The sequence below is a fragment of the Oncorhynchus nerka genome, linkage group LG12 (genome assembly GCF_034236695.1).
Source record: "Oncorhynchus nerka isolate Pitt River linkage group LG12, Oner_Uvic_2.0, whole genome shotgun sequence".
Classification (NCBI taxonomy): domain Eukaryota; kingdom Metazoa; phylum Chordata; class Actinopteri; order Salmoniformes; family Salmonidae; genus Oncorhynchus; species Oncorhynchus nerka.
In genome coordinates this window covers 2772925-2797348 of record NC_088407.1, presented here as the reverse complement: position 1 = coordinate 2797348, position 24424 = coordinate 2772925, and the positions used below count along the sequence as shown (strand labels likewise).

The 24424-nt window shown below is 46.5% G+C and overlaps 2 protein-coding genes across 2 annotated transcripts in view; both read left to right on the top strand.

Moving 5' to 3' along the window:
- LOC135574211 (butyrophilin-like protein 3) overlaps nt 1–19441 on the top strand; it is a 32190-nt gene extending 12749 nt beyond the window's left edge. The window contains exon 3 of the mRNA XM_065025141.1: nt 19137–19441. Coding sequence (XP_064881213.1) covers nt 19137–19441 — 305 coding nt within the window. The remainder of the gene's footprint in view (nt 1–19136) is intronic.
- LOC115118359 (butyrophilin-like protein 10) overlaps nt 1–24424 on the top strand; it is an 804641-nt gene that overhangs the window by 120470 nt on the left and 659747 nt on the right. The window lies entirely within an intron of this gene.

Below are 24424 nucleotides of genomic sequence, written 5' to 3'. Positions count from 1 at the left end.
TAACCAACACTAGACACTCTACCATGCTGCTGTTAGACTGGTAACCAACACTAGACACTCTACCATGCTGCTGTTGGATTGGTAACCAACACTAGACACTCTACCATGCTGCTGTTAGATTGGTAAACAACACTAGATACTCTACCATGCTGCTGCCGTGGCGGAGATCTTTGTGAGCTTTCAGGATGGTAGGTTGGTGGTTGAAGATATCCCTCTAGTGGTGTGGGGGCTATGCTTTGGCAAAGTGGGGGGTGTTATATCCTGCCTGTTTGGCCCTGTCTGGGGGTATCATCGGATGGGGCCACAGTGTCTCCTGACCCCTCCTCTCTCAGCCTCCAGTATTTATGCTGCAGTAGTTTATGTGTCTGGAGGCTAGGGTCAGTTTGTTATATCTGGAGTATTTCTCCCGTCTTATCCGGTGTCCTGTGTGAATTTAAGTATGCTCTCTCTAATTCTCTCTTTCTCTCGGAGGAGGACCTGAGCCCTAGGAACATGCCTCAGGTCTACCTGGTCTGATGACTCCTTGCTGTCCCCAGTCCACCTGGCCGTGCTGCTGCTCCAGTTTATTATTATATGACCCTGCTGGTCATCTATGAACATTTGAACATCTTCCTACTACCTGCTGTTGACTCACTGCTGTGTCCCAATATTCCTACTACCTACTGTTGACTCACTGTCTGTGTCCCAATATTCCTACTACCTGCTGTTGACTCACTGTCTGTGTCCCAATATTCCTACTACCTGCTATTGACTCACTGCTGTATCCCAATATTCCTACTACCTGCTGTTGACTCACAATAGTTACTATGTACTGATAGTAATACATTCTGTTGCAATCTCCTGCTGGTCATCTATGAACATTTGAAAAACTTGACCATGTTCTGTTATAATCTCCACCCGGCAGAGCCAGAAGAGGACTGGTCACCCCTCAGAGCCTGGTTCCTCTCTACCCAATACAGCCAGAAGAGAACTGGTCACCCCTCAGAGCCTGGTTCATCTGGTCTACCCAGTACAGCCAGTAGAGGACTGGTCACCCCTCAGAGCCTGGTTCCTCTCTACCCAGTACAGCCAGTAGAGGACTGGTCACCCCTCAGAGCCTGGTTCCTCCGGTCTACCCAGTACAGCCAGTCGAGTGCTGGTCACCCCTCAGAGCCTGGTTCCTCCAGTCTACCCAGTACAGCCAGTAGAGGACTGGTCACCACTCAGAGCCTGGTTCCTCTCTACCCAGTACAGCCAGAAGAGAACTGGTCACCCCTCAGAGCCTGGTTCCTCTGGTCTACCCAGTACAGCCAGTAGAGGACTGGTCACCCCTCAGAGCCTGGTTCCTCTCTACCCAGTACAGCCAGTAGAGGACTGGTCACCCCTCAGATCCTGGTTCCTCCGGTCTACCCAGTACAGCCAGTCGAGTGCTGGTCACCCCTCAGAGCCTGGTTCCTCCAGTCTACCCAGTACAGCCAGTAGAGGACTGGTCACCCCTCAGAGCCTGGTTCCTCCGGTCTACCCAGTACAGCCAGTAGAGGACTGGTCACCACTCAGAGCCTGGTTCCTCTCTACCCAGTACAGCCAGAAGAGAACTGGTCACCCCTCAGAGCCTGGTTCCTCTGGTCTACCCAGTACAGCCAGTAGAGGACTGGTCACCCCTCAGAGCCTGGTTCCTCTCTACCCAGTACAGCCAGTAGAGGACTGGTCACCCCTCAGATCCTGGTTCCTCCGGTCTACCCAGTACAGCCAGTCGAGTGCTGGTCACCCCTCAGAGCCTGGTTCCTCCAGTCTACCCAGTACAGCCAGTAGAGGACTGGTCACCCCTCAGAGCCTGGTTCCTCCGGTCTACCCAGTACAGCCAGTAGAGGACTTGTCACCCCTCAGAACCTGGTTCGTCTCTAGGTTTCTCCCTAGGTTCCTGCCTTTCTAGGGAGTTTTTCCTAGCCACTGTGCTTCTACACCTGCATTGCTTGCTGTTTTGGGTTTTAGGCTGGGTTTCTTTACAGCACTTTGAGATATCTGCTGATGTAAGAAGGGCTTTATAAATAAATTGGATTTGATCACTGTATATCAACACTAGACACTCTACTATGCTGCTGTTAGATTGGGAACCAACACTGGATACTCTACCATGCTGCTGTTAGATTGGTAACCAACACTAGACACTCTACCATGCTGCTGTTAGATTGGTAACCAACACTAGACACTCTACCATGCTGCTGTTATATTGGTAACCAACACTAGACACTCTACCATGCTGCTGTTAGATTGGTAACCAACATTAGACACTCTACCATGCTGCTGTTAGATTGGTAACCAACATTAGACACTCTACCATGCTGCTGTTAGATTGGTAATCAACACTAGACACTCTACCATGCTGCTGTTAGATTGGTAACCAACACTAGACACTCTACCATGCTGCTGTTAGATTGGTAACCAACACTAGACACTCTACCATGCTGCTGTTAGATTGGTAACCAACACTAGACACTCTACCATGCTGCTGTCAGATTGGTAATCAACACTAGACACTCTACCATGCTGCTGTTAGATTGGTAACCAACTCTCATGAGAATTTTCAATCTTAATGATAATAAAAATTTTCAATTATTAAAGCTTTTACTAATTCCTGAGGTTTGTAAGACCTTGGGTTTTATAAAAATTAGGCAAAGACTCAGTTTATGCAAAAGTTCAGTTTATTCAGAGAATGTTCTGAAGTCCATAATACAAAGACATGCCATTTTATAACTCACTCCCTACTTACACACATACCTCCACACAAACAGTAGATATCCTACGCACATACATACACACGAACAGTAGGTGAGTTCTCACCACTGTTTATCACTACCAAGCCGACAGTTCTGTTCCCCCGAGATTAGAGGATCCTTGAGAAGGACTTCTTCTCTAAGTTTCTCAGAGTTCTAGCCAGGTTGGATCCAACACAGTTAAATTGTTCTCTACCAAACCTTATTGGACTTACGTTTAGTACTTTAATCATTCATTATACATGGCACATAAACTAATAATCACTATTTAGTTACGTTTCAGGGTGGGATTCTTTAATCATTACCTTTAAGCATATAATTCCCTTATCAATCCACCCTTATTGACTATATAATACATCAAACGCTACATGGAATCATAAATGTTATTCAAGATAAAACAAAACCAATACATGTATTTACATCAGATACTCATCAAGACTTTCCAATCATAACACTTATCTCCCTCACTAGCTTTAAGCACCAACTGTCAGAGCAGCTCTCAGATTACTGCACCTGTACATAGCCCACCTATAATTTAGCCCAAACAACTACCTCTTTCCCTACTGTATTTAATTTATTTATTTATTTTGCTCCTTTACACCCCATTATTTTGATTTTTACTTTGTACATTCTTCCATTGCAAATCTACCATTCCAGTGTTTTACTTGCTATATTGTATTTACTTTTCCACCATGGCCTTTTTTTGCCTTTACCTCCCTTCTCACCTCATTTGCTCACATCGTATATAGACTTGTTTATACTGTATTATTGACTGTATGTTTGTTTTACTCCATGTGTAACTCTGTGTCGTTGTATCTGTCGAACTGCTTTGCTTTATCTTGGCCAGGTCGCAATTGTAAATGAGAACTTGTTCTCAACTTGCCTACCTGGTTAAATAAAGGTGAAATAAAAAATAAATACAAAAATAACTCTTCTTTTTTAGGATTTTCATTATAATCTTCATTAAAGGAACAGTTTGATCTAAATATTGAAGATAGTCTCATCTAACATTGGAGCCATCTCCTAGGCCTGCAGGCCTGTATTCGTCATCCCACTGGTCAGAGCTCGGAATCGGTCCGTATCCACCATCTGTTGCGTCATCGATCTCTCTTCTGGTGATTAATCCTCTCACACATGGGACCAAACAGCCACACAACACCAACACAGTCATATGTGAAAGCAGCTCAGAACATGGTAATTCTAACATTTGTTTCATTTTCCAAACATGCTATCGAATCACCCAGTCAGTAAGGTATCCACCCCAGAGTTCACTGTTAACTCGTTAGCCAATTTTAACCAGCCGGGGCCTTGGTCACTGATCCATCTGTGTGATTGAAAAATAAGCATACAGCAATGAACCCCAATCATTCTACATACCCCGCCCTTTTCTGCCAATAACATATCGAGAGTCAGTCTATTTTGCCAGGTCATGAGGGAGGGGGCGGATAATTGGTCAGAGAACACCTTCACTGCATCCCGGTTTCAGTCATGAATCTCTATTGATTATAATAGATGTAATTAATCCAATCCACATTTTTATTTGTTGTCAACTACCAAACGAGTGTAGTGGTAAAGCCTTCACCTAATTTGATCCATAGCTTTGTATTCATCTGGACCTTCCCTGAGGATGCCAATAGCATCCATCTAGACTCCCATCCTGGTCAAAACTCCTCCTGTGACTACTTTAGATTCCTATAACTGGCCTCTGATGACTCGAACTGGTTGGACCAATAACCCCGGGGCACAAGTTCCTAGCCACCCTTTTGGTAGTGTCTATCGTATGCATCCTTTGCTGGTACAAGCCCACCATACATCAGTTATAGGTGCTGTGAGATTAAGAATTTTCTCTTGTACTTCCAACCCTAAGTCAGTCACATTAACGATTACCTTTCAGCCATTAAAATCATCTATGTTCTCAGTGCCATTCTTGTATCTGTAACACTGGTCTTCATCAGGAGCTAAAGTGAACCGAGGTGGGTTGGCCGAGTACCTCAATCTGGACAACCTAGTCCCTGTAAAGTTATCTGCTTCCCCAGGAAATGTGTTTAATGTTTACCTTAAATCCTACATCTTTACCTTCTTTGATTCTTTGACTCCTTATTCTGTACGTCACTCATCAGTGTATTATATAGTTTATCTTTTACTTCTTATCAATGACAACGGCGTCATATAATTAGTACCGGAAGGTGGTGGATCTGGATGTATCAGAAAGGTTACCAAGACTATGATGCAGCTCAGAATCCCTAATCTTGCCAAAAACCGCCAACCCTCTCCTGCCCTTAGTCGGTCTGCTAGGTACCACCCCATACTCACACTTCTAGGAGCACCCACAGTGATGAACGGTCGGGATAGGGAATCTTCGTTAAGGAGGTAACCCCGGACCCTGTTAGTACTCGGTTCTTCTCCTAACTCTGTGCAGTGCTTATATGTGTACATACCTTCTTACAGTGGGTAACGTGGACCCAAGTGACTCTCTCAGCTATTCTAATGGCGGTGGTCAACAGAACCTGGTATGGACCTTCCCAATGGGACTGCTTCCAGTCTTTTCTCCTCAGGGACTGGATCCACACCATACAGTCTCTTGGTTGGATTGAGTGAATCACCTTCTCCTGTAATTCACCTGTCGGACACAAAATCTTGGACATACGGGTTTGGTCTTCTCATGTGTTCTGCTAGTATATCTTCAACTTCTATGTCTACCTATTCTGGTCTCCCTAACTCTGGCATTCTATTTGTTCTACCTGATTAGCTAAAATGTCATCCATTATTTATAGAAATAGATCCTAGTAAACCAACTCTAGGGATAATATCTTGACCTAATATTTTAGCTACCATAATCGTGTCCGCCAAGTAAGTTGGAAACGCTTCTACCCATTTGCTATACTTATCTATTATTGTTGAACATCCCTTTTTCCCCTCACTTCAGAATAGTACAATGAAGTCCATTTCCAAATGTTGGAATGGATATTCTACGATATATTTAAAAAAATGAGTTATCCCCTAGGCCACTAAGTCTTTCCTAACCTGCAATGTTTCCTAACCTGTTCTATCACCTGGTGTTTCCTAACCTGCTCTACCATCCTGCCACTAAGTCTTTCCTAACCTGCAGTGTTTCCTAACCTGCTTGATCACCTGGTGTTTCCTAACCTGCTCTACCATCCTTCCTCCCTGTTGGCACATGGCTCTGCCCATGTGTCAATATTGCTGCATATCTAAACAATACCGCTCTAAACAATGACTTTGGTAAGATTAGTAAATTATCCTTATGTCAGACCTTATCTTGTAGGATTGCCCCCTTTCATTTTCCACATGTCCAATTCTCCCTGGGGCGTTCGTTCTTGTCTATCCTGTAACAATTCTCTGTCAAGTGTCTTATCTTTAATATTTATCTGTGGTGGTTTGTATGGTTTTAAATGCATGTATGTGCTGTCTGTGTGTAAATAGTAACCTTTCTCTCCTTTCTTATTTCGCAGGCTCTAGTCAATTTCAGCCTGCTGTGCAGAATATTTTCTGGGCAATGTTTCAGTGTCTAACACCTTAGTTCCTGAAACCAACTAAGCTTTCATTCCCCTTTTAGTTAGGGTAACAATGACTTTCAACAAAATCATCATATCTTTTCCTAGCGAATGTATTAACCATACACTTAAAATTAAAATACCTGTCTCTTCTGACTTTTCATATTTTTAAAACCAATGGAGCCGACAGTCTCTCCATGAATTAATATCCTAAAGCTAAGCGAAACAAAATCTCTTTTATTCTTATTCTCTCTGTCAGGGTATTATTTCTGTCCCCCATTTCTCGGGAGAGCCTTACACTCTGCCATCTAATCCTGTTTATATTTTAACTATGCTGGTCTCCACTCAGTAACTGTTATCAACCCATTCTGTGTCACTTCTATCTTCTCTCCTCCTGCTACTCCCAAACCATCAAGGTCTCAGCAGGGCTTCTCCGTCTGCCCTTCCTTCTATCTTCTCTCCTCCTGCTACTCCCAAACCATCAAGGTCTCAGCAGGGCTTCTCCGTCTGCCCTTCCTTCTCTCTTCTCTCCTCCTGCTCTGTCTGTCGCTCTTTCTTATAACAGGCAGTATCAAATATGGTTTCTGTTTCCAAAATATTGACTAAATGTCTCACTGTCTCCCTGTCTACACTCATGCATGGATTGTTAGAAAAATCAAGATGCCTATGGTAGTAATCTAAGATTAAAATCAAGATGCCTATGGTAGTAATCTCTAAGATTATCATAGTTGATAAAGTTTCTCGATACTCTCAATGATCCTGGATCACCACAGATATCATATATCCCTGTCCTGTTGCCTTAGAATATGTCCTAAATATTTAACATAAGTCTACCATTATTAAACTTATTCTTGCTAACTTCATAACCTTATTCAACAACAAACTATAATAATTGTAAGGGTTTTCCTCCTCCTCTTCGTCTGAGGAGGAGAAGCGAGAAGGATCGGAGGACCAATGCGCAGGGTGGTAAGTGTCCATGGTTTTTTAATAAGAGAAACTCAACATGAACACAATACAAAACAATAAACGTGGCAGAACCCGAAACAGTCCTATCTGGTGCAGAGAACACAAAGACAGGAAACAACCCCCCACAAAAACCCAACACAAATCAAGCTACCTAGATATGGTTCCCAATCAGAGACAATGACTAACACCTGCCTCTGATTGAGAACCATATCAGGCCATACATAGAAACGGACAAACTAGACACACAGCATAGAATGCCCACCCAGCTCACGTCGTGACCAACACTAAAACAAGGAAAACACAAAACAACTATGGTCAGAACGTGACAGTACCCCCCCAGGTTTGGCTCCAACCGCACAACATAAACCTATAGGGGAGGGTCTGGGTGTGCATCTATCCGCGGTGGCGGCTCTGGCGCTGGACTTGGACGTGGACCCCACTCCATCATTGTCTTTGTCCACCTCCTTAGCGTTCTTTGAGTGGCGAACCTTGCCGCCGACCTTGGCCTAGGAACCCTAACAAAGGGCCCCACTGGACTGAGGAAGCTCATGACCGAGGGGTAGCTCATGACCGAAGGGTAGCTCAAGACCGAGGGGTAGCTCTGGCTGATCCTGGCTGACTGGCGGATCCTGGCAGACTGGCGGCTCTGGCGGATCCTGGCAGACTGGTGGCTCTGGCGGATCCTGGCAGACTGGCGGGAGACTAGCAGCTCTGGACAGGCGGGAGACTCTAGCAGCTCTGGACAGGCGGGAGACTCTAGCAGCTCTGGACAGGCGGGAGACTCTAGCAGCTCTGGACAGGCGGGAGACTCTAGCAGCTCTGGACAGGCGGGAGACTCTAGCAGCTCTGGACAGGCGGGAGACTCTAGCAGCTCTGGACAGGCGGGAGACTCTAGAAGCTCTGGACAGTCGAGGCACACTATAGGCCTGGTGCGTGGTGCCGGCACTGGTGGTACTAGGCCGAGGGCACGCACCTCAGGGCGAGTGCGGGGAGGAGAAACAGGGAGTACTGGGCTCTGGACACGCACAGGAAGCCTGGTGCGGGGGGCTGCCACCGGAGGGCTGGTGCGTGTAGGTGGCACTGGATAGACCGGACCGTGCAGGTGCACTGGAGCTCTTGAGCACCGAGCCTGCCCAACCTTACCTGGCTCGATGCCCACTCTATGCACCCGCGCTCCACAGCATAACACGGTGCCTGCCCGGTCTCTCTCGCTCTCCAGTAAGCACAGGAAGTTGGCGCAGGTCTCCTACCTGGCTTCGCCATACTCCCTGTGTGCCTCCCCCCAATACATTTTTGGGGCTGACTCTCGGGCTTCCATCCACGCCGCCGTGTTCGTCTCTCCAACTCCATTCTCCTATAACCTTCCTCGCACTGCTCCAGCGAATCCCAGGCGGGCTCCCGCACTCTCCCTGGGTCGACCGCCCACCTGTTTATTTCCTCCCAAGTCGTATAGTCCATACTTCGCTGCTCCTAATGCCGCTGCCTGTCACCACGCCACTTGGTCCTGTTGTGGTGGGTGATTCTGTTACGGTTTTCTTCCGTCGAAAGAGAGGAGGACCAAAATGCAGCGTGGTTATCTTTATACATCTTTTAATGAAAGATGGAAAAATGAACAATATACAAAACAAGAAACGTGAAACCGAAACAGCCCTATCTTTTTTTTCTGTTTTTTTTACAAATAAAAATAATTATAAATAAAATAAAGATGAAAACACGAACAATACAAAACAACAAACGTAACGTGAAAACCTAGAACAGCCTATTTTTTTTTTTTTTTAATTATAAAAAATAATGTATTATCTTCAATACCATTCATTCTTTACAACTCATAATTTTCATACATACTCAAATAATGGTATTTTAATTTAACTAATTAAACTAAACAAAAACCCCAAACAAAACCTCAGGGGAGCATCTTCCCTCCCCGTCACCCTACAAACTACCTTTCCCTATCTCCCCGTCCCTAATCTATCCCCTTACAAATCTAAATGACACACAGCCCTAAACCCCCCTTCCACCTCTCCCGAGCAGCATGCTGCCCCCACTTCCTCTCCTCCCTCTTCATCCTCCCCCTCAAGTCTCCTTCCACACTCCTCACTATCCCTTCCACCCCCCAATCTCTCCCCGTCTTCACCATGTTCTGCCTGGTTTCCCACAGCCCCCGTTTAAAGAGACTCATGAGAAGCCAGAGCAGAAACCTGTCCCTATCCGTCCCTCTCGCTCTCCCTACACCTCTCTCTAACCTGGCCCACGTCAATACAAAATCCCCCCTTACCAAACCTAACAACACCCGTGCCCTAGCCCATACTACTCCGGCAAAGGCACAGACCCAAAAGACATGGCGCAGTCTCCTCCCTGCCACAAGAGGATCTTGGACAGGTGGGGGATTGCACTAAACTATACCGGTACATGATGGAACGTACCGGCAAGCACTTATGGAGGTTCAACCAATTCAGGTCCTTGAGCCTGTTGTCCAGACCCCGCGCCTGCACTCCCTCCCAGACCACTTCCGAGATGCCCACTACAGGCGCCGGACTCCCTGCCTTTCTGACCTCCTCGTACAGGTGCCTGTGATCTAAACCTACTCGGGCAACTTCAACCTCAGGGTGCGCACGCAGCCACTTGGCCGCATGACCAAAGTGCCACGGCAGCTGTTCCGCCCGAGGACCCGTGTTAGACCACACCATTACGCTTCTCGCCTGATACGAGAAGAACACCCGCAGGAGGTAACCGGACGGGTGTATCACTGGATGAGCAAGCTCCGCTAACAAGAAAGAAAAAAAAATGCGTCCAGCTTGAGGGGGAAATGTGGTACCCCCCTACCTCCCTCCCCGATGGGACAGAGCATGCGTGCCCTGGCGACCCACTCGCACCTGCCACTCCACATGAACTGAAACACAAGCCTCACTAGAGGCCTCCTCAGACAAGCCGGCAATGGGTTGATGTACGCCAAATACAAAAGAGACGGCAACACATCCACCTTTAGGACCAGGACTTTGCCCATAAAAGACAAATACCTAGCCTTCCACATTGCTAGCTTCCTCTGTACCACTGCGATACGCATGTTCCAGTTTAGCGTCGCTGAGCAAGCCTTCCACCCCTGCGTCTGCCCTAATGGCAGCCCCCAGAGGCTCCATGTACAGAACGAAGAGGAGAGCCGAGATTGGGCACCCCTGCCTGACCCCAGACGAGAGGTCAAAAACGTCACCTAAGTGACTATTTACACTAACTCGGCACCCCGCTCCGACATATAATGTACGAATCCATCCTATGAACTTCTCCCCAAATCCTAATCGACCTAACACTCTGAATAGAAAGGTTTTCGCCTGATCTAGCACTGCTACCATTAAAGGCAGGCCTCTATCTTCAACCCAAGCGATGGAGTCCCTGATTAACTGTAGGTTCCATCTAATAGAGCGGCCCTCTACCCCGCACGTCTGATCCTCATGGACGACGTAGGGAAGGGCTGTACGCAACCGGTCTGCTAAAACCTTTGCAAGTAGCTTGTAATCTACGCACAGCATGGTCAACGGCCGCCAGTTGCCAAGGTCTGTTACTTCCCCCTTCTTATATAAAAGTGACAGCACACCAACAGCCATTGATCCCCCCGGGACCCCCGTCTCAAGGATGGCCTTCAAGACTTCGAGGACCACTGGTCCAAGTATACCCCAAAACTTGAGATAAAACTCAGCCGGCAGCCCATCCATCCCAGGCACCTTCCCTTTTCCCATCCTCCTAAGAGCGCTCTCAACCTCTTCTAGTGAGATCTGGGCCGCCTGGACAAGTGTTCCAAAAACACATTTCCCTGCTCTACATCTATTTCCCTTTCCTTAAATAAACCTTGGAAATGATCAGTTGTCACCCTGACCATATCCTCTGGTTCTCTAACTATACTACCATTTTCTTCCCTAACACAATGCCTTACCTTCCTACTCTGTCTGGCCCTAACCGACTTAAAGAACATAGCAGAACAAGTCTCATTGTGTTTTAGAAAGCCACTATGCGCACGCTCCAGGAAAGCTCGAGCCTTCCGCTCCTGCAACTCCCTGAGCTGCGCCTTTAGGGTTGTGGATCTCTCCCAGTCAAACGACCCGCCGAGGTTGCCTGCCTCGTACTCGAATTCAATTAACCTTTGGATACGATCCACCTCCCTCCTCTCCTCCCTTTTTTTCCTCTTGCAATACCCTATTATAAAAGCCCTAATCCTCACCTTAACTAATTCCCACCACTCTAACACCCTCTCGCACATGGACCGGAGGCCCTCAAGCCTCCAAAAGAAACCATAAAACCCGTCAACAAAAGCCTGCTCCTCCAGCACATCCCGATCTAACTTCCAGTACCCCCTACGAAAGAGGCAGACTGGCGACCCCACCTGCAGGAACACCCCGTTGTGATCCGAAAAGAAAACAGGCAACAACCGCCCAGACAACTTACCCAAAGACCTGGGTACAAAAATATAGTCGAGCGTCCGCTCAACCCCCCTGGAGTTGCGCCATGTAGGACCGGCCTTTTTCGGAGTAGTGTGCAGACCACCATCAACCAGACCATAGCAAGCCATTATCCCGGCAATGGCGCCTGCACTGCTATCCCCCCCTATTCATAAATCTGTATTAAAATCCCCCCCTATCACTAATTTCTTATTTGTGACACACAGGGGCGTCAGACAGTCCACCATCTCCCTCCTGTCTGCCACCACCTGTGGCCCATACACCACCACTAATCTAAATTTACAATCCCTTATCGTGACGTGACATCCACCCCTATAACCCTCCCCTGCATTACCACAAAAGAATCCTCCACTTTTACCTCCCTGTGCCCACACAAAATCCCTACCCCCGATGAGTGCACCCCCCCAACACCCCAAACCGACTCCCCCTTGTCCCACTCCCTCTTAAACCTAATAACATCCCCTCCATCCCTCAGGTGAACCTCCTGTAAAAAAACAAAAATCAAACCCCACACCCTCCAAATAACTAAAAACCACCCTCCTCTTAACAAAATCCCTTAAACCCCTTACATTTAAACTAACAAAAGTCAAATTAGACCCCATGAAAGAATAAAATAAAAACATGTAATACACTCAAATTCTAAACCCAGACAGAAAAAAACAAAAACAGGAGACTCACCCGATGCTCCCCTGCTCCATATCTACCGGTGAAAACACCATCCGTACTCCCGACAACCCCCCCTCTTCCTCCATCTCACCAACCCAGGATGCAGGAATAGTGTTTGGCTCCGGGGTGCCCTGCACCCTGGGTCTACCCCCACACTCCTCCCCCTCCCCAGTGCTGCAGCTGGTTTGGAAAAAAATCGTGGAGGCTGAGTCCCCAAACAAAAAACTCCCCACCTCCTCCTGTACCCAGTCCTGAGTCTTGTTATGTGTGTCCCCACCCAACAGAAGTTGAGGGCCTGGGGAAACCAGCAGCAACCCAGAAGTTTCTCCCACCCCCATCACTCTCTTGACCATCCCCTCCCTCTCACTGTCGGCCAATCGCACCCTCCTCTTCATTCTCTTCTTTGGTGATGGCGGCAGTGGAGAGATACCACCCTCCCCCCCCGCCAGCTCCTCCACCATACCCCTCATCTCTTCCACCAGGGCACTTTCCCCCCACTCCACTTGCTCTTCCACCGTCTCCTTCTCCACCACTCCTCCCTCGCTTTCTTCTCTCTCATGCTCCTCCACTCGGTTGCCTTCTTCCGCCGCTTTTCCTGGTTCTCATACTCCCGTGCCTTCCGTTTCCTTCTCTCTTCCATCCGCCGCTTCTTGCTCCTCCACCTTCCTTGCAGCCTTCCCCTCTGGACCTGTACTCTGGTCATGAGGCGTGCTTCCTTCCCCTCCTCTTCTTCCCCCATCCCCCGCCCCTGCCCCCCCAGCCGCAGACGCATATGACCTCTGACGAGCCGGGCACCCCCGCCACAGGTGTGCTGACGAGCCACACCCGTTCTTGTGCTGCACGAGGCGAAAATGTAGCCATAGGCCATACAGCGCCTGCAAAATGGGGGCTGACGTGCATAAAACAACGTCCCCCTGTCAGCCCCCAGGGAGAACATAGCAGGAGGATGGAGGTAGCCACCATGTCCCTGAGGAGGGCCTGGAAGCCTCTCCTCCCATTCCAAAACCCAAGGGAGTCTTTGAGGTGCCTTGCTGAGGAGACGTTATCCATGTATCTCCCCAGAAAGGCCCTCACCTCTTCATCCTTAACGTATGGGTTGTAAATGTTAACAGTTACAACCCTAAAGTTGTTCTTCGCCAGGCTTGTCATTTCATAGTGGCTCATCGGCCTCTCACCTCCCACTGCTCTTGCCCTTCTCAGGATATCATCGTGTTTCTCCTCTGTATATAGTGCCACGTCGTGTGCTCCCTCCAACAAGTTACCTACACCACATAAGAAAACACAAAATACTAAGGCCAGGGCGTGACAATATATTAATGATGTTATTATTTAGGTCTCTATATTAGCTCCAATTCTCACAATCTATGTGTCTGTTTCTATAATCTGTTATTATACTTAAATCTCCCAATCTATGTGTCTGTTTCTATAATCTGATATTCTACTTAAATCTCACAATCTATGTGTGTGCTCTATTGTTATCATACTTAATCTCACTTACTCCTGTTAGTCCTAGGCTAACATAACTTACTTTACTTTATTTCTCCTTCTAAATTATCCGGCTACTGTATTTCAAGCAGTTTTACTTTTAGGTCTTACGTTTTCCGGCTACTGTATTTCAAGCAGTTTTACTTTTAGGTCTTACTGTTAGAAATGGCGCTGGAGGAGATGTCCGCCGTTTTATGGTCACCTAACAATTGTGGGGTTTTTTTTCAATATATTTTTCAATTATTTTGTACATAATGTTTCTGCAACCGTATCTTACGGAAGAAAAGAGCTTCTGGATATCAGGACAGCGATCACTCACCTCGGATTAGACAAAGATTTCTTCAACAACAACAACAACAACAGGCAGGACTCACACGATATTCTCCAAACACCCCACAGGGCAGACATCCCAATTATTCGCAAAAGGAAGCGACGCAGAGGACGAAGAGCCGGCTGCCTCGTCCCCTCTCTTCTCTTTCTCCCTCTCCTTCTCTCTCTCTCCCCTCTCTTCTCCCCTCTCTTCTCTCTCTCCCTCTCCTTCTCTCCTCCCCTCTCTTCTCTCTCTCTCCCTCTCCTTCTCTCTCCTCCCTTCTCTTCTCTCTCTCTCCCTCTCCTCTCTCTCTCCTCCCTCTCTTCTCTCTCTCCCTCTCCTTCTCTCTCTCCCTCACCTTCTCTCTCCTCCCCTCTCTTCTCTCTCTCCCTCCTCTCTCTCCCTCTCCTTCTCTCTTTCTCTCCCCTATCTTCTTTCTCTCCCTCTCCTTCTCTCTCCTCCCCTCTCTCTCTCTCTCCCTCTCCTTCTCTCTCTCCTTCTCTCTTTCTCTCCCCTATCTTCTCTCTCTCCCTCTCCTTCTCTCTCCTCCCTCTCTTCTCTCTCTCTCCCCTCCTTCTCTCTCCTCCCCTCACTTCTCTCTCCCCCATCTTCTCTCTCTCTCCCCTCCTTCTCTTTCCTTCCCTCTCTTCTCTCTCCCCTCCTCTCTCTCTCCCTCTCCTTCTCTCTTTCTCTCCCCTATCTTCTTTCTCTCCCTCTCCTTCTCTCTCCTCCCTCTCCTTCTCTCTCTCTCCCTCTCCTTCTCTCTTTGTCTCCCCTATCTTCTCTCTCTCCCTCTCCTTCTCTCTCCTCCCCTCTCTTCTCTCTCTCTCCCCTCCTTCTCTCTCCTCCCCTCACTTCTCTCTCTCTCCCCTCCTTCTCTCTCCTCCCCTCACTTCTCTCTCCTCCCCATCTTCTGTCTCTCTCCCCTCCTTCTCTTTCCTTCCCTCTCTTCTCTCTCTCCCTCTCTTCTCTCTCTCCCTCTCCTTCTCTCCCTCCGTCAGACAGTATATTGTATAATAATATGACTGATGGCTAGCATCTCTCATCCCCTCATCTGTCACACCCTGACCATAGTTTGTTTTGTATGTGTCTATGTTAGTTGCTTGTGTCAGCACAGTTCTTAGGATAGCTTCACGGTCGTTATGTGTTTATTTGGTTTTGTACAGTTTACTTCGTGTTTTCTGTCGTCATCTATTAAATGATGCATTTTGGTCCGCTTCTTACGACGATCGTGACATCATCGCTCACTCTGTCACCCTGAGGGGGAGGAGGAGAAGAGATGGAAGAATGCAGCTATAATGTAATACTATGTAATAATACTGACACAGGACGGGAGGCTCCGGACAAATACAACTAGGAAAGCTGCCGTTACCGTCAATATTACTCGCCAACGTGCAATCATTGGACAATAAACTAGACGAGGTACAATCACGAATATCCTACCAATGGGACATTAAAAACTGTAATATCCTATGCTTCACGGAATCGTGGCTGAATGACGACATGGCTATTCAGCTAGTGTGGTAGAAAATCGGTTCAAATATGACACAATCAAGAACTTTGTGAAAATCAAAATAGACTTTTAATACAACAGTATCGCAAGCCGGAGTGGTCCGCGGAACACACACACTTTTTCAGAGCACTCACTCTGAGATATACCATACCACATAAGTCCCTCCCATATGCAAATGAAGTTACATCCCAATCCGTGCATCCTGCTTGTTCAGCCCAATAACGCCCATATCTGCTGTCCGTCAGATTATAATGATTACAAGACCCTTGCTTTGACCTAAAGATAATATACGTCCCTCTATCCTATGGCCTATGCTTTGACCCTGTAATTAACGCCATGTGTTCTTTTGTATGTGTGTCTTTTATCTCGGATCAGCAGACTGTGTGTCTCCTCTAGTTTTAGTTTGTCCAGCTATCCTGGCGCACATGTGTCGCCTTCTCTTCATGTGGTTGTCTAAGATCAGCAGACTTATGTGTCTCCCCTGTCATTCCTTCAGCATCTCCATGTCCTAAGAATATGTGATTTATGCCTATAATCCATCAGTTGGTCATTTGGCTGACCCCCTCCTTTGTTTATCACTCTGACCTTTGTATGTCCAGCTATTCTAGGCGTCTATGTGTCTCCATTTTCAGTGTTTCCAGCTGTCCCATACTCTCATGGCCTTACTCTGGCTTCCTGTCCTATACAATAGATAATGCCTTTCACCAGAATGGCAAATGTACTCTATAAGTGTTACATTATTTATTATCTTCCATATATGTACATACTTTCTCCCATACTAGCGAGATACACGCTGCACCAGCAAGATAGAACAGCACAGTCCGGTAAGACGAGGTGGGGCGGTCTGTGCATATTTGTAAACAACAGCTGGTGCACAAAATCTAAGGAAGTCTCTAGATTTTACTCGCCTGAAGTAGAGAATATTGTGATAAACTGCAGGCCACACTACTTGCCTAGAGAGTTCTCAGCTATACTTTTCGTGGCTGTTTATTTACCACCACAGACAGATGCTGGCACTAAGACCCCACTCAGTCAGCTGTATAAGGAAATAAGCAAACAGGAAACCACTCATCCAGAGGCAGCGCTCCTAGTGGCCGGAGACTTTAATGCAGGGAAACTTAAATCAGTTCTACCAAATCTCTATCAACATGTTAAATGTGCAACCAGAGGGAAAAACATTCTAGATCACCTGTACTCCACACACAGAGACGCGTACAAAGCTCTCCCTTGCCCTCCATTTGGTAAATCCGACCACAACTCTATCCTCCTGATTCCTGCTTACAAGCAAACATTAAAGCAGGAAGCACCAGTGACTCGGTCTATAAAAAAATGGTCAGATGAAGCAGATGCTAAACTACAGGACTGCTTTGCTATGACAGACTGGAACATGTTCCAGGATTCTTCCGATGGCATTGAGGAGTACACCACATCAGTCACTGGCTTTATCAATAAGTACATTGAGGACTTCGTCCCCACAGTGACTGTACGTACATACCCCAACCAGAAGCCATGGATTACAGGCAACATTCGCACTGAGCTAAAGGGTAGAGCTGCCGCTTTCAAGGTGCGGGACTCTAACCCGGAAGCTTACAAGAAATCCCGCTATGCCCTGCGATGAACCATCAAACAGGCAAAGCGTCAATACAGGGCTAAGATTGAATTATACTACACCGGCTCCGACGCTCGTCGGATGTGGCAGGGCTTGCAAACTATTAGACTACAAAAGGAAACACAGCCGCGAGCTGCCCAGTGACACGAGCCTACCAGACGAGCTAAATCACTTCTATGCTCGCTTCGAGGCAAGCAACACTGAGGCATCCATGAGAGCATCAGCTCTTCCAGACGACTGTGTGATCACGCTCTCCGTAGCCGATGTGAGTAAGACATTTAAACAGGTCAACATTCACAAGGCTGTGGGGCCAGACGGATTACCAGGACATGTGCTCTGGGCATGTGCTGACCAACTGGCAGGTGTCCTCAGTGACATTTTCAACATGACCCTGATTGAGTCTGTAATACCAACATGCTTCAAGCAGACCACCACAGTCCCTGTGCAACCTGCCTAAATGACTACAGACCCGTAGCACTCACATCCGTAGCCATGAAGTGCTTTGAAAGGTTGGTCATGGCTCACATCAACACCATTATCCCAGAAACCCTAGACCCACTCCAATTTGCATACTGCCCAAACAGATCCACCGTTGATGCAATCTCTATTGCACTCCACACTGCCCTTTCCCACCTGGACAAAAGGAACACCTACGTGAGAATGCTATTTTATGACTACAGCTCAGCATTCAACACCCTAGTAATGGCTCATAGTGCATAAAACACAGAAGGTGACAGACTCACTCACTCAGTGTTGTTTTTTTTGGGACCCAAGTTGTCCAAAAAGTTGTACTTTTGACTCGTCTGTCCACAACAAGAGAACATGTTTTTGGATTTATAATAATAATGCCAAGAGTGTACAAAGCTGTCATCGAGGTTATTTGAAGAATCTCAAATATATTTAGCTTTTCAACACTTTTTTGGTTACTACATGATTCCATGTGTTATTTCATAGTTGTGATGTCTTCACTATTATTCTACAATGTAGAAAATAGTTAAAAATAAAGAAAAACCCTTGAATGAGGTTTTGTTTTAAAACGTTTTCCCGGTGGTGTATTTCTTTCGTTATTTGGAAATATCGATTATATCGAAGGTTTTGGTTGAAGATCGGACAACATTCAGAACAAATAGAAATATCATCAGAAAAAACCTTTTTCACTTTTATCTTGTATCTGTATCCTAGCCATCTGGTTTATCTTGTATCTGTATCCTAGCCATCTGTTGTATCTTGTATCTGTAGGTGCTGTATCTCAGCCAGTGATCTCTGTTTTATCTTGTATCTGTAGGTGCTGTATCTCAGCCAGTGATCTCTGTTTTATCTTGTATCTGTAGGTGCTGTATCTCAGCCAGTGATCTCTGTTGTATCTTGTATCTGTAGGTGCTGTATCTCAGCCAGTGATCTCTGTTTTATCTTGTATCTGTAGGTGCTGTATCTCAGCCAGTGATCTCTGTTTTATCTTGTATCTGTAGGTGCTGTATCTCAGCCAGTGATCTCTGTTTTATCTTGTATCTGTAGGTGCTGTATCTCAGCCAGTGATCTCTGTTGTATCTTGTATCTGTATCTCAGCCAGTGATCTCTGTTTTATCTTGTATCTGTAGGTGCTGTATCTCAGCCAGTGATCTCTGTTGTATCTTGTATCTGTAGGTGCTGTATCTCAGCCAGTGATCTCTGTTTTATCTTGTATCTGTGTAGGTGCTGTATCTCAGCCAGTGATCTCTGTTTTATCTTGTATCTGTGTAGGTGCTGTGTCTCAGCCAGTGATCTCTGTTTTATCTTGTATCTGTGTAGGTGCTGTATCTCAGCCAGTGATCTCTGGTTTATCTTGTATCTGTATCTCAGCCAGTGATCTCTGTTTTATCCTGTATCTGTAGGTGCTGTATCTCAGCCAGTGATCTCTATTGTTGGAACTAAAGACTGGGGGGTGGTCCTGAAGTGTGAGTCTGGAGGCTGGTTTCCTGAACCTGGGATGGATTGGCTGGACAGTTCTGGAACCATCCTCCCTGCTGATGGACCTCCAGAGAGACACAGAGACTCAGAGGACCTCTACGCTCTGAGACGACATGTCACTGTGGACCAGACTGACACCAACAGGTTCACCTGTAGAGTTCACCAGACGGAGATCAACCACCTGAAGGAGACAGAGATTCATGTCCCAGGTGAGGTCTTCATTGGTTAACCCAAATACCTGAGACATTTAGTTAGTTAGACTAGTTAGTGGAGGACGTTATTCTAGGGTGTGACCTTATTGGTCTGTTCAGTAGTATTTATAAATTATGCTTTACTTCCTGTACAGTATATATGTAGTGTTGTAATGGTTTGACATGACTTCTCTGTTTCAGATGACGTGTTTCCTAAATCACACGTAGGGTGGATTATTGGTCTAATAGCAGCAGCTGTTGTAGTTCTCACAGCTTCAGGTGGTGTCTACAAGTGGAGAAAACATACAGGTGAGTTTAACCTTGATGTCTGACTGGTCCTTGATCTCTGACTGGTCCTTGATCTCTGACTGGTCCTTGATCTCTGACTGGTCCTTGATGTCTGACTGGTCCTTGATCTCTGACTGGTCCTTGATCTCTGACTGGTCCTTGATATCTGACTGGTACTTGATCTCTGACTGGTCCTTGATCTCTGACTGGTCCTTGATCTCTGACTGGTCATTGATCTCTGACTGGTCCTTGATGTCTGACTGGTCCTTGATCTATGACTGGTCCTTTGATGTCTGACTGGTCCTTGATGTCTCATCATTAAGAGTCCCTCAGTCAGAGATATTAAACATACTGAAGGTGAGTTTAACCTTGATCTCTGACTGGTCCTTGATCTCTGACTGGTCCTTGACCTCTGACTGGTCCTTGACCTCTGACTGGTCCTTGATGTCTGACTGGTCCTTGATGTCTGACTGGTCCTTGATGTCTCATCATTAAGAGTCCCTCAGTCAGAGATATTAAACATACTGAAGGTGAGTTTAACCTTGATCTCTGACTGGTCCTTGATCTCTGACTGGTCCTTGATGTCTGACTGGTCCTTGATGTCTGACTGGTCCTTGATCTCTGACTGGTCATCACTAAACAAGTGTGAGATTTCAGTTTACATATAGTTTCATTAATTTGCAAACATTTTTAAATACCTTTTTTTGCTTTGTCATTATGGGGTACTGTGATGTCATTATGGGGTATTGTGATGTCATAATGGGGTATTGTGATGTCATAATGGGGTATTGTGATGTCATAATGGGGTATTGTGTGTAGATTGAGATTACATTTTTGTGTAACATAACAAAATGTGGAAAAAAGTCACTTTCTGAATGCACTGTATTAGAAAGATCAGGATATAACTAGGAATGACCCGTATACTGTCCATTAGTCTCTATTCATTTATACCAGGTTACCTTCAGACCAGTCCTGTATTAGATCAGGATATAACTAGGAATGACCCATATACTGTCCATTAGACTCTATTCATTTATACCAGGTTACCTTCAGACCAGTCCTGTATTAGATCAGGATATAACTAGGAATGACCCATATACTGTCCATTAGACTCTATTCATTTATACCAGGTTACCTTCAGACCAGTCCTGTATTAGATCAGGATATAACTAGGAATGACCCATATACTGTCCATTAGACTCTATTCATTTATACCAGGTTACCTTCAGACCAGTCCTGTATTAGATCAGGATATAACTAGGAATGACCCATATACTGTCCATTAGACTCTATTCATTTATACCAGAGGAAACAGGCTATGAGGGGTGGCCAGTCCTCTTCTGGCTCGGCCAGGTGAAGATTATAACAGAACATGGCCAAGATGTTCAAATGTTCATAGATGACCAGCAGGGTCAAATAATAATAATCACAGTGGTTTTAGAGGGTGCAACAGGTCAGCACCTCAGGAGGACATGTCAGTTGGCTTTTCATAGCCTATCTAGAGTATCTCCACCTCTCCTGCTGTCTCTTGAGAGTTGAAACCAGCAGGTCTGCGACAGGTAGCACGTCCGGTGAACAGGTCAGGGTTCCATAGCCGTAGGCAGAACAGTTGAAACTGGAGCAGCAGCACAACCAGGTGGACTGGGGACAGCAAGAAGTCATCATACCAGATTGTCCTGAGGCATGGTCCTAGAGCTCAGGTCCTCTGAGAGAAGAGAGAGAGGGAGACCTCACTAATGCTCTTGTGGCTGAATGGAAGCTTTTGGTGCTCCTCCCGGGGAAGGACTGCCCGTTCCATGATCTCGCCATCACGGTTGACAACTCCATCGTGTCCTCCTCCCAGAGCGCTAAGAACCTTGGCGTGATCCTGGACAACACCCTGTCGTTCTCAACTAACATCAAGGCGGTGGCCCGTTCCTGTAGGTTCATGCTCTACAACATCCGCAGAGTACGACCCTGCCTCACACAGGAAGCGGCGCAGGTCCTAATCCAGGCACTTGTCATCTCCCGTCTGGATTACTGCAACTCGCTGTTGGCTGGGCTCCCTGCCTGTGCCATTAAACCCCTACAACTCATCCAGAACGCCGCAGCCCATCTGGTGTTCAACCTTCCCAAGTTCTCTCACGTCACCCCGCTCCTCCGCTCTCTCCACTGGCTTCCAGTTGAAGCTCGCATCCGCTACAAGACCATGGTGCTTGCCTACGGAGCTGTGAGGGGAACGGCACCTTAGTACCTCCAGGCTCTGATCAGGCCCTACACCCAAACAAGGGCACTGCGTTCATCCACCTCTGGCCTGCTCGCCTCCCTACCACTGAGGAAGTACAGTTCCCGCTCAGCCCAGTCAAAACTGTTCGCTGCTCTGGCCCCCCAATGGTGGAACAAACTCCCTCACGACGCCAGGACAGCGGAGTCAATCACCACCTTCCGGAGACACCTGAAACCCCACCTCTTTAAGGAATACCTAGGATAGGATAAAGTAATCTTTCTCACCCCCCTTAAAAGACGTAGATGCACTATTGTAAAGTGGCTGTTCCACTGGATGTCATAAGGTGAAAGCACCAATTTGTAAGTCGCTCTGGATAAGAGCGTCTGCTAAATGACTTAAATGTAAATGTAAGTCCCCACAGCAATGTTCCATCATCTAGTGGAAAGCCTTCCCAGAATAGTGGAGGCTGTTATAGCAGCAAAGGGGGACCAACTCCCTATTAATGCCCACGATTTTGGAATGAGATGTTCAATGAGCAGGTGTCCACATACTTTTGGTCATGTAGTGTATAAATCTCATGATTCAATGATTATTTAATTTTCACTATCTCACTATCTTTATTTCATTTTTACACCAGATGGACTACAAGGAGAGCTGAGTAAGTAGTGTGTGCCTGTCTGTCTATCTCTGTCTCTGTCTGTCTGTCCCAGTCTCTCTCTCTGTCTCTGTCTTCATGTTCTAGTACCCATAATACATCATGTTTTATCTTCTGTCTACAGACGAGGTCAAAATGGAGAAGGGTGAGTTGCACAACTGCATGTGTTTCATTGATTTAAGTGAAAACACTTTCCTTGAAAATATATACGGTATGATTCTCATGATTCAATTATTATTTAAGTGAAAAGGTCAGAATAGAGAGGATTCTAGTACCCATAATACATCATGTTTTATCTTCTGTCTACAGAGGAGGTCAGAATAGAGAGGATGTAGTCTGTCTTCATGTTCTAGTACCCATAATACATCATGTTTTATCTTCTGTCTACAGAGAAGCTCAGAAAAGAGAACGGTAAGTCTGTGTGCTTCCACAACTGCATGTATTTCATTTATTTAAGTGAAAACACTTTCCTTAAAAAATATCTACACTACATATTACACAGGTTAACTACACTATATCTACAAAAGTATGTGGATGTAATGCTCCGGGTGTCGTGGGTGTGGAGTCAAATGCAGGAGACAGAGTTCAATGCTGTGCGTCTTTTAATAGCACCAACGCAGCACAGGGTGCTCACAAAAGTTACGTTCCCAACCACAGGGAATCAAAAAGTACAATGGAAAAAATCACGACCAGGCACTAACACGTACCTCTACAACAGAGCCGAAGGTTACATAGAAATAATCCCGCACAACAACCAGGTGGGCCGGCTGTCTAATAAAGACAAACTAATTAAACATGAACAGGTGCTACCACTAAACATACAAGGAGGGGGAGGAAAAACAATCAGTGGCAGCTAATAGGCCGGTGACGACGACCGCCGAGCGCCACCCGCCCGGGAAGGGGAAACACCCTCGGTCGGACTCGTGACAGTGGACTCTATAAATCAGTAGATTATATTTCAGCCACACCCGTTGCTGACAGGTGTATAAAATCAAGCACACCGCCATGCAATCTCCATAGACAAACATTGTCAGTAGAATGGCCTTTCTAAAGAGCTCAGTGTCTTTCAACGTGGCCCTGTCTTAGGATGCCACCTTTCCATCAAGTCAGTTTGTCAAATTTCTGCCCTGCTTTAGCTGCCCCGATCAGGTGTAAGTGCTGTTATTGTGGAGTGGAAACATCTAGGAGCAAAAATGTCTCAGCCGTTTAGTGGGAGGCCACAGAAGCTCACAGAATGGGACCGCCAAGTATTGAAGTGGGTAAAAATCGCCTTTCCTCGTTTGCAACACTCACTACAGAGTTCCAAACTGCCTCTGGAAGCAACGTCAACACAATAACTGTTTGTCTGGAACTTCATGAAATGGGTTTCCATGGCCGAGCAGCCGCACACAAGCCTAAGTTCACCATGCTCAATGCCAAGCATCGGGTGGAGTGGTGTAAAGCTCACCGCCATTGGACTCTGGACTAGTGGAAATACGTTCTAAGGAGTGATGAATCACGCTTCACCATCTGGCAGTCTGACAGATTAATCTGGGTTTGGCAGATGCTAGGAAAAAACTACCTTCCCCAATGCATAGTGCCAACTGTAAAGATTGGTGGAGGAGGAATAATGGTCTGGGGCTGTTTTTCATGTTTTCGGCTAGGCCCCTTAGTTCCAGTGAGGGGAAATCTTAACGCTTTTTCATTCAATGAAATTCTAGACGATTCTGTGCTTCCATCTTTGTGGCAACAGTTTGGGGAAGACCCTTTCCTGTTTCAGTATGACAATGTCCCCGTGTACAAAGTGAGGTTGTACTGGGTAGAGCGGAACCAGGCTCTGAGGGGTGTCCAGTCCTCTAATGGCTGTACTGGGTAGACCAGAGGAACCAGGCT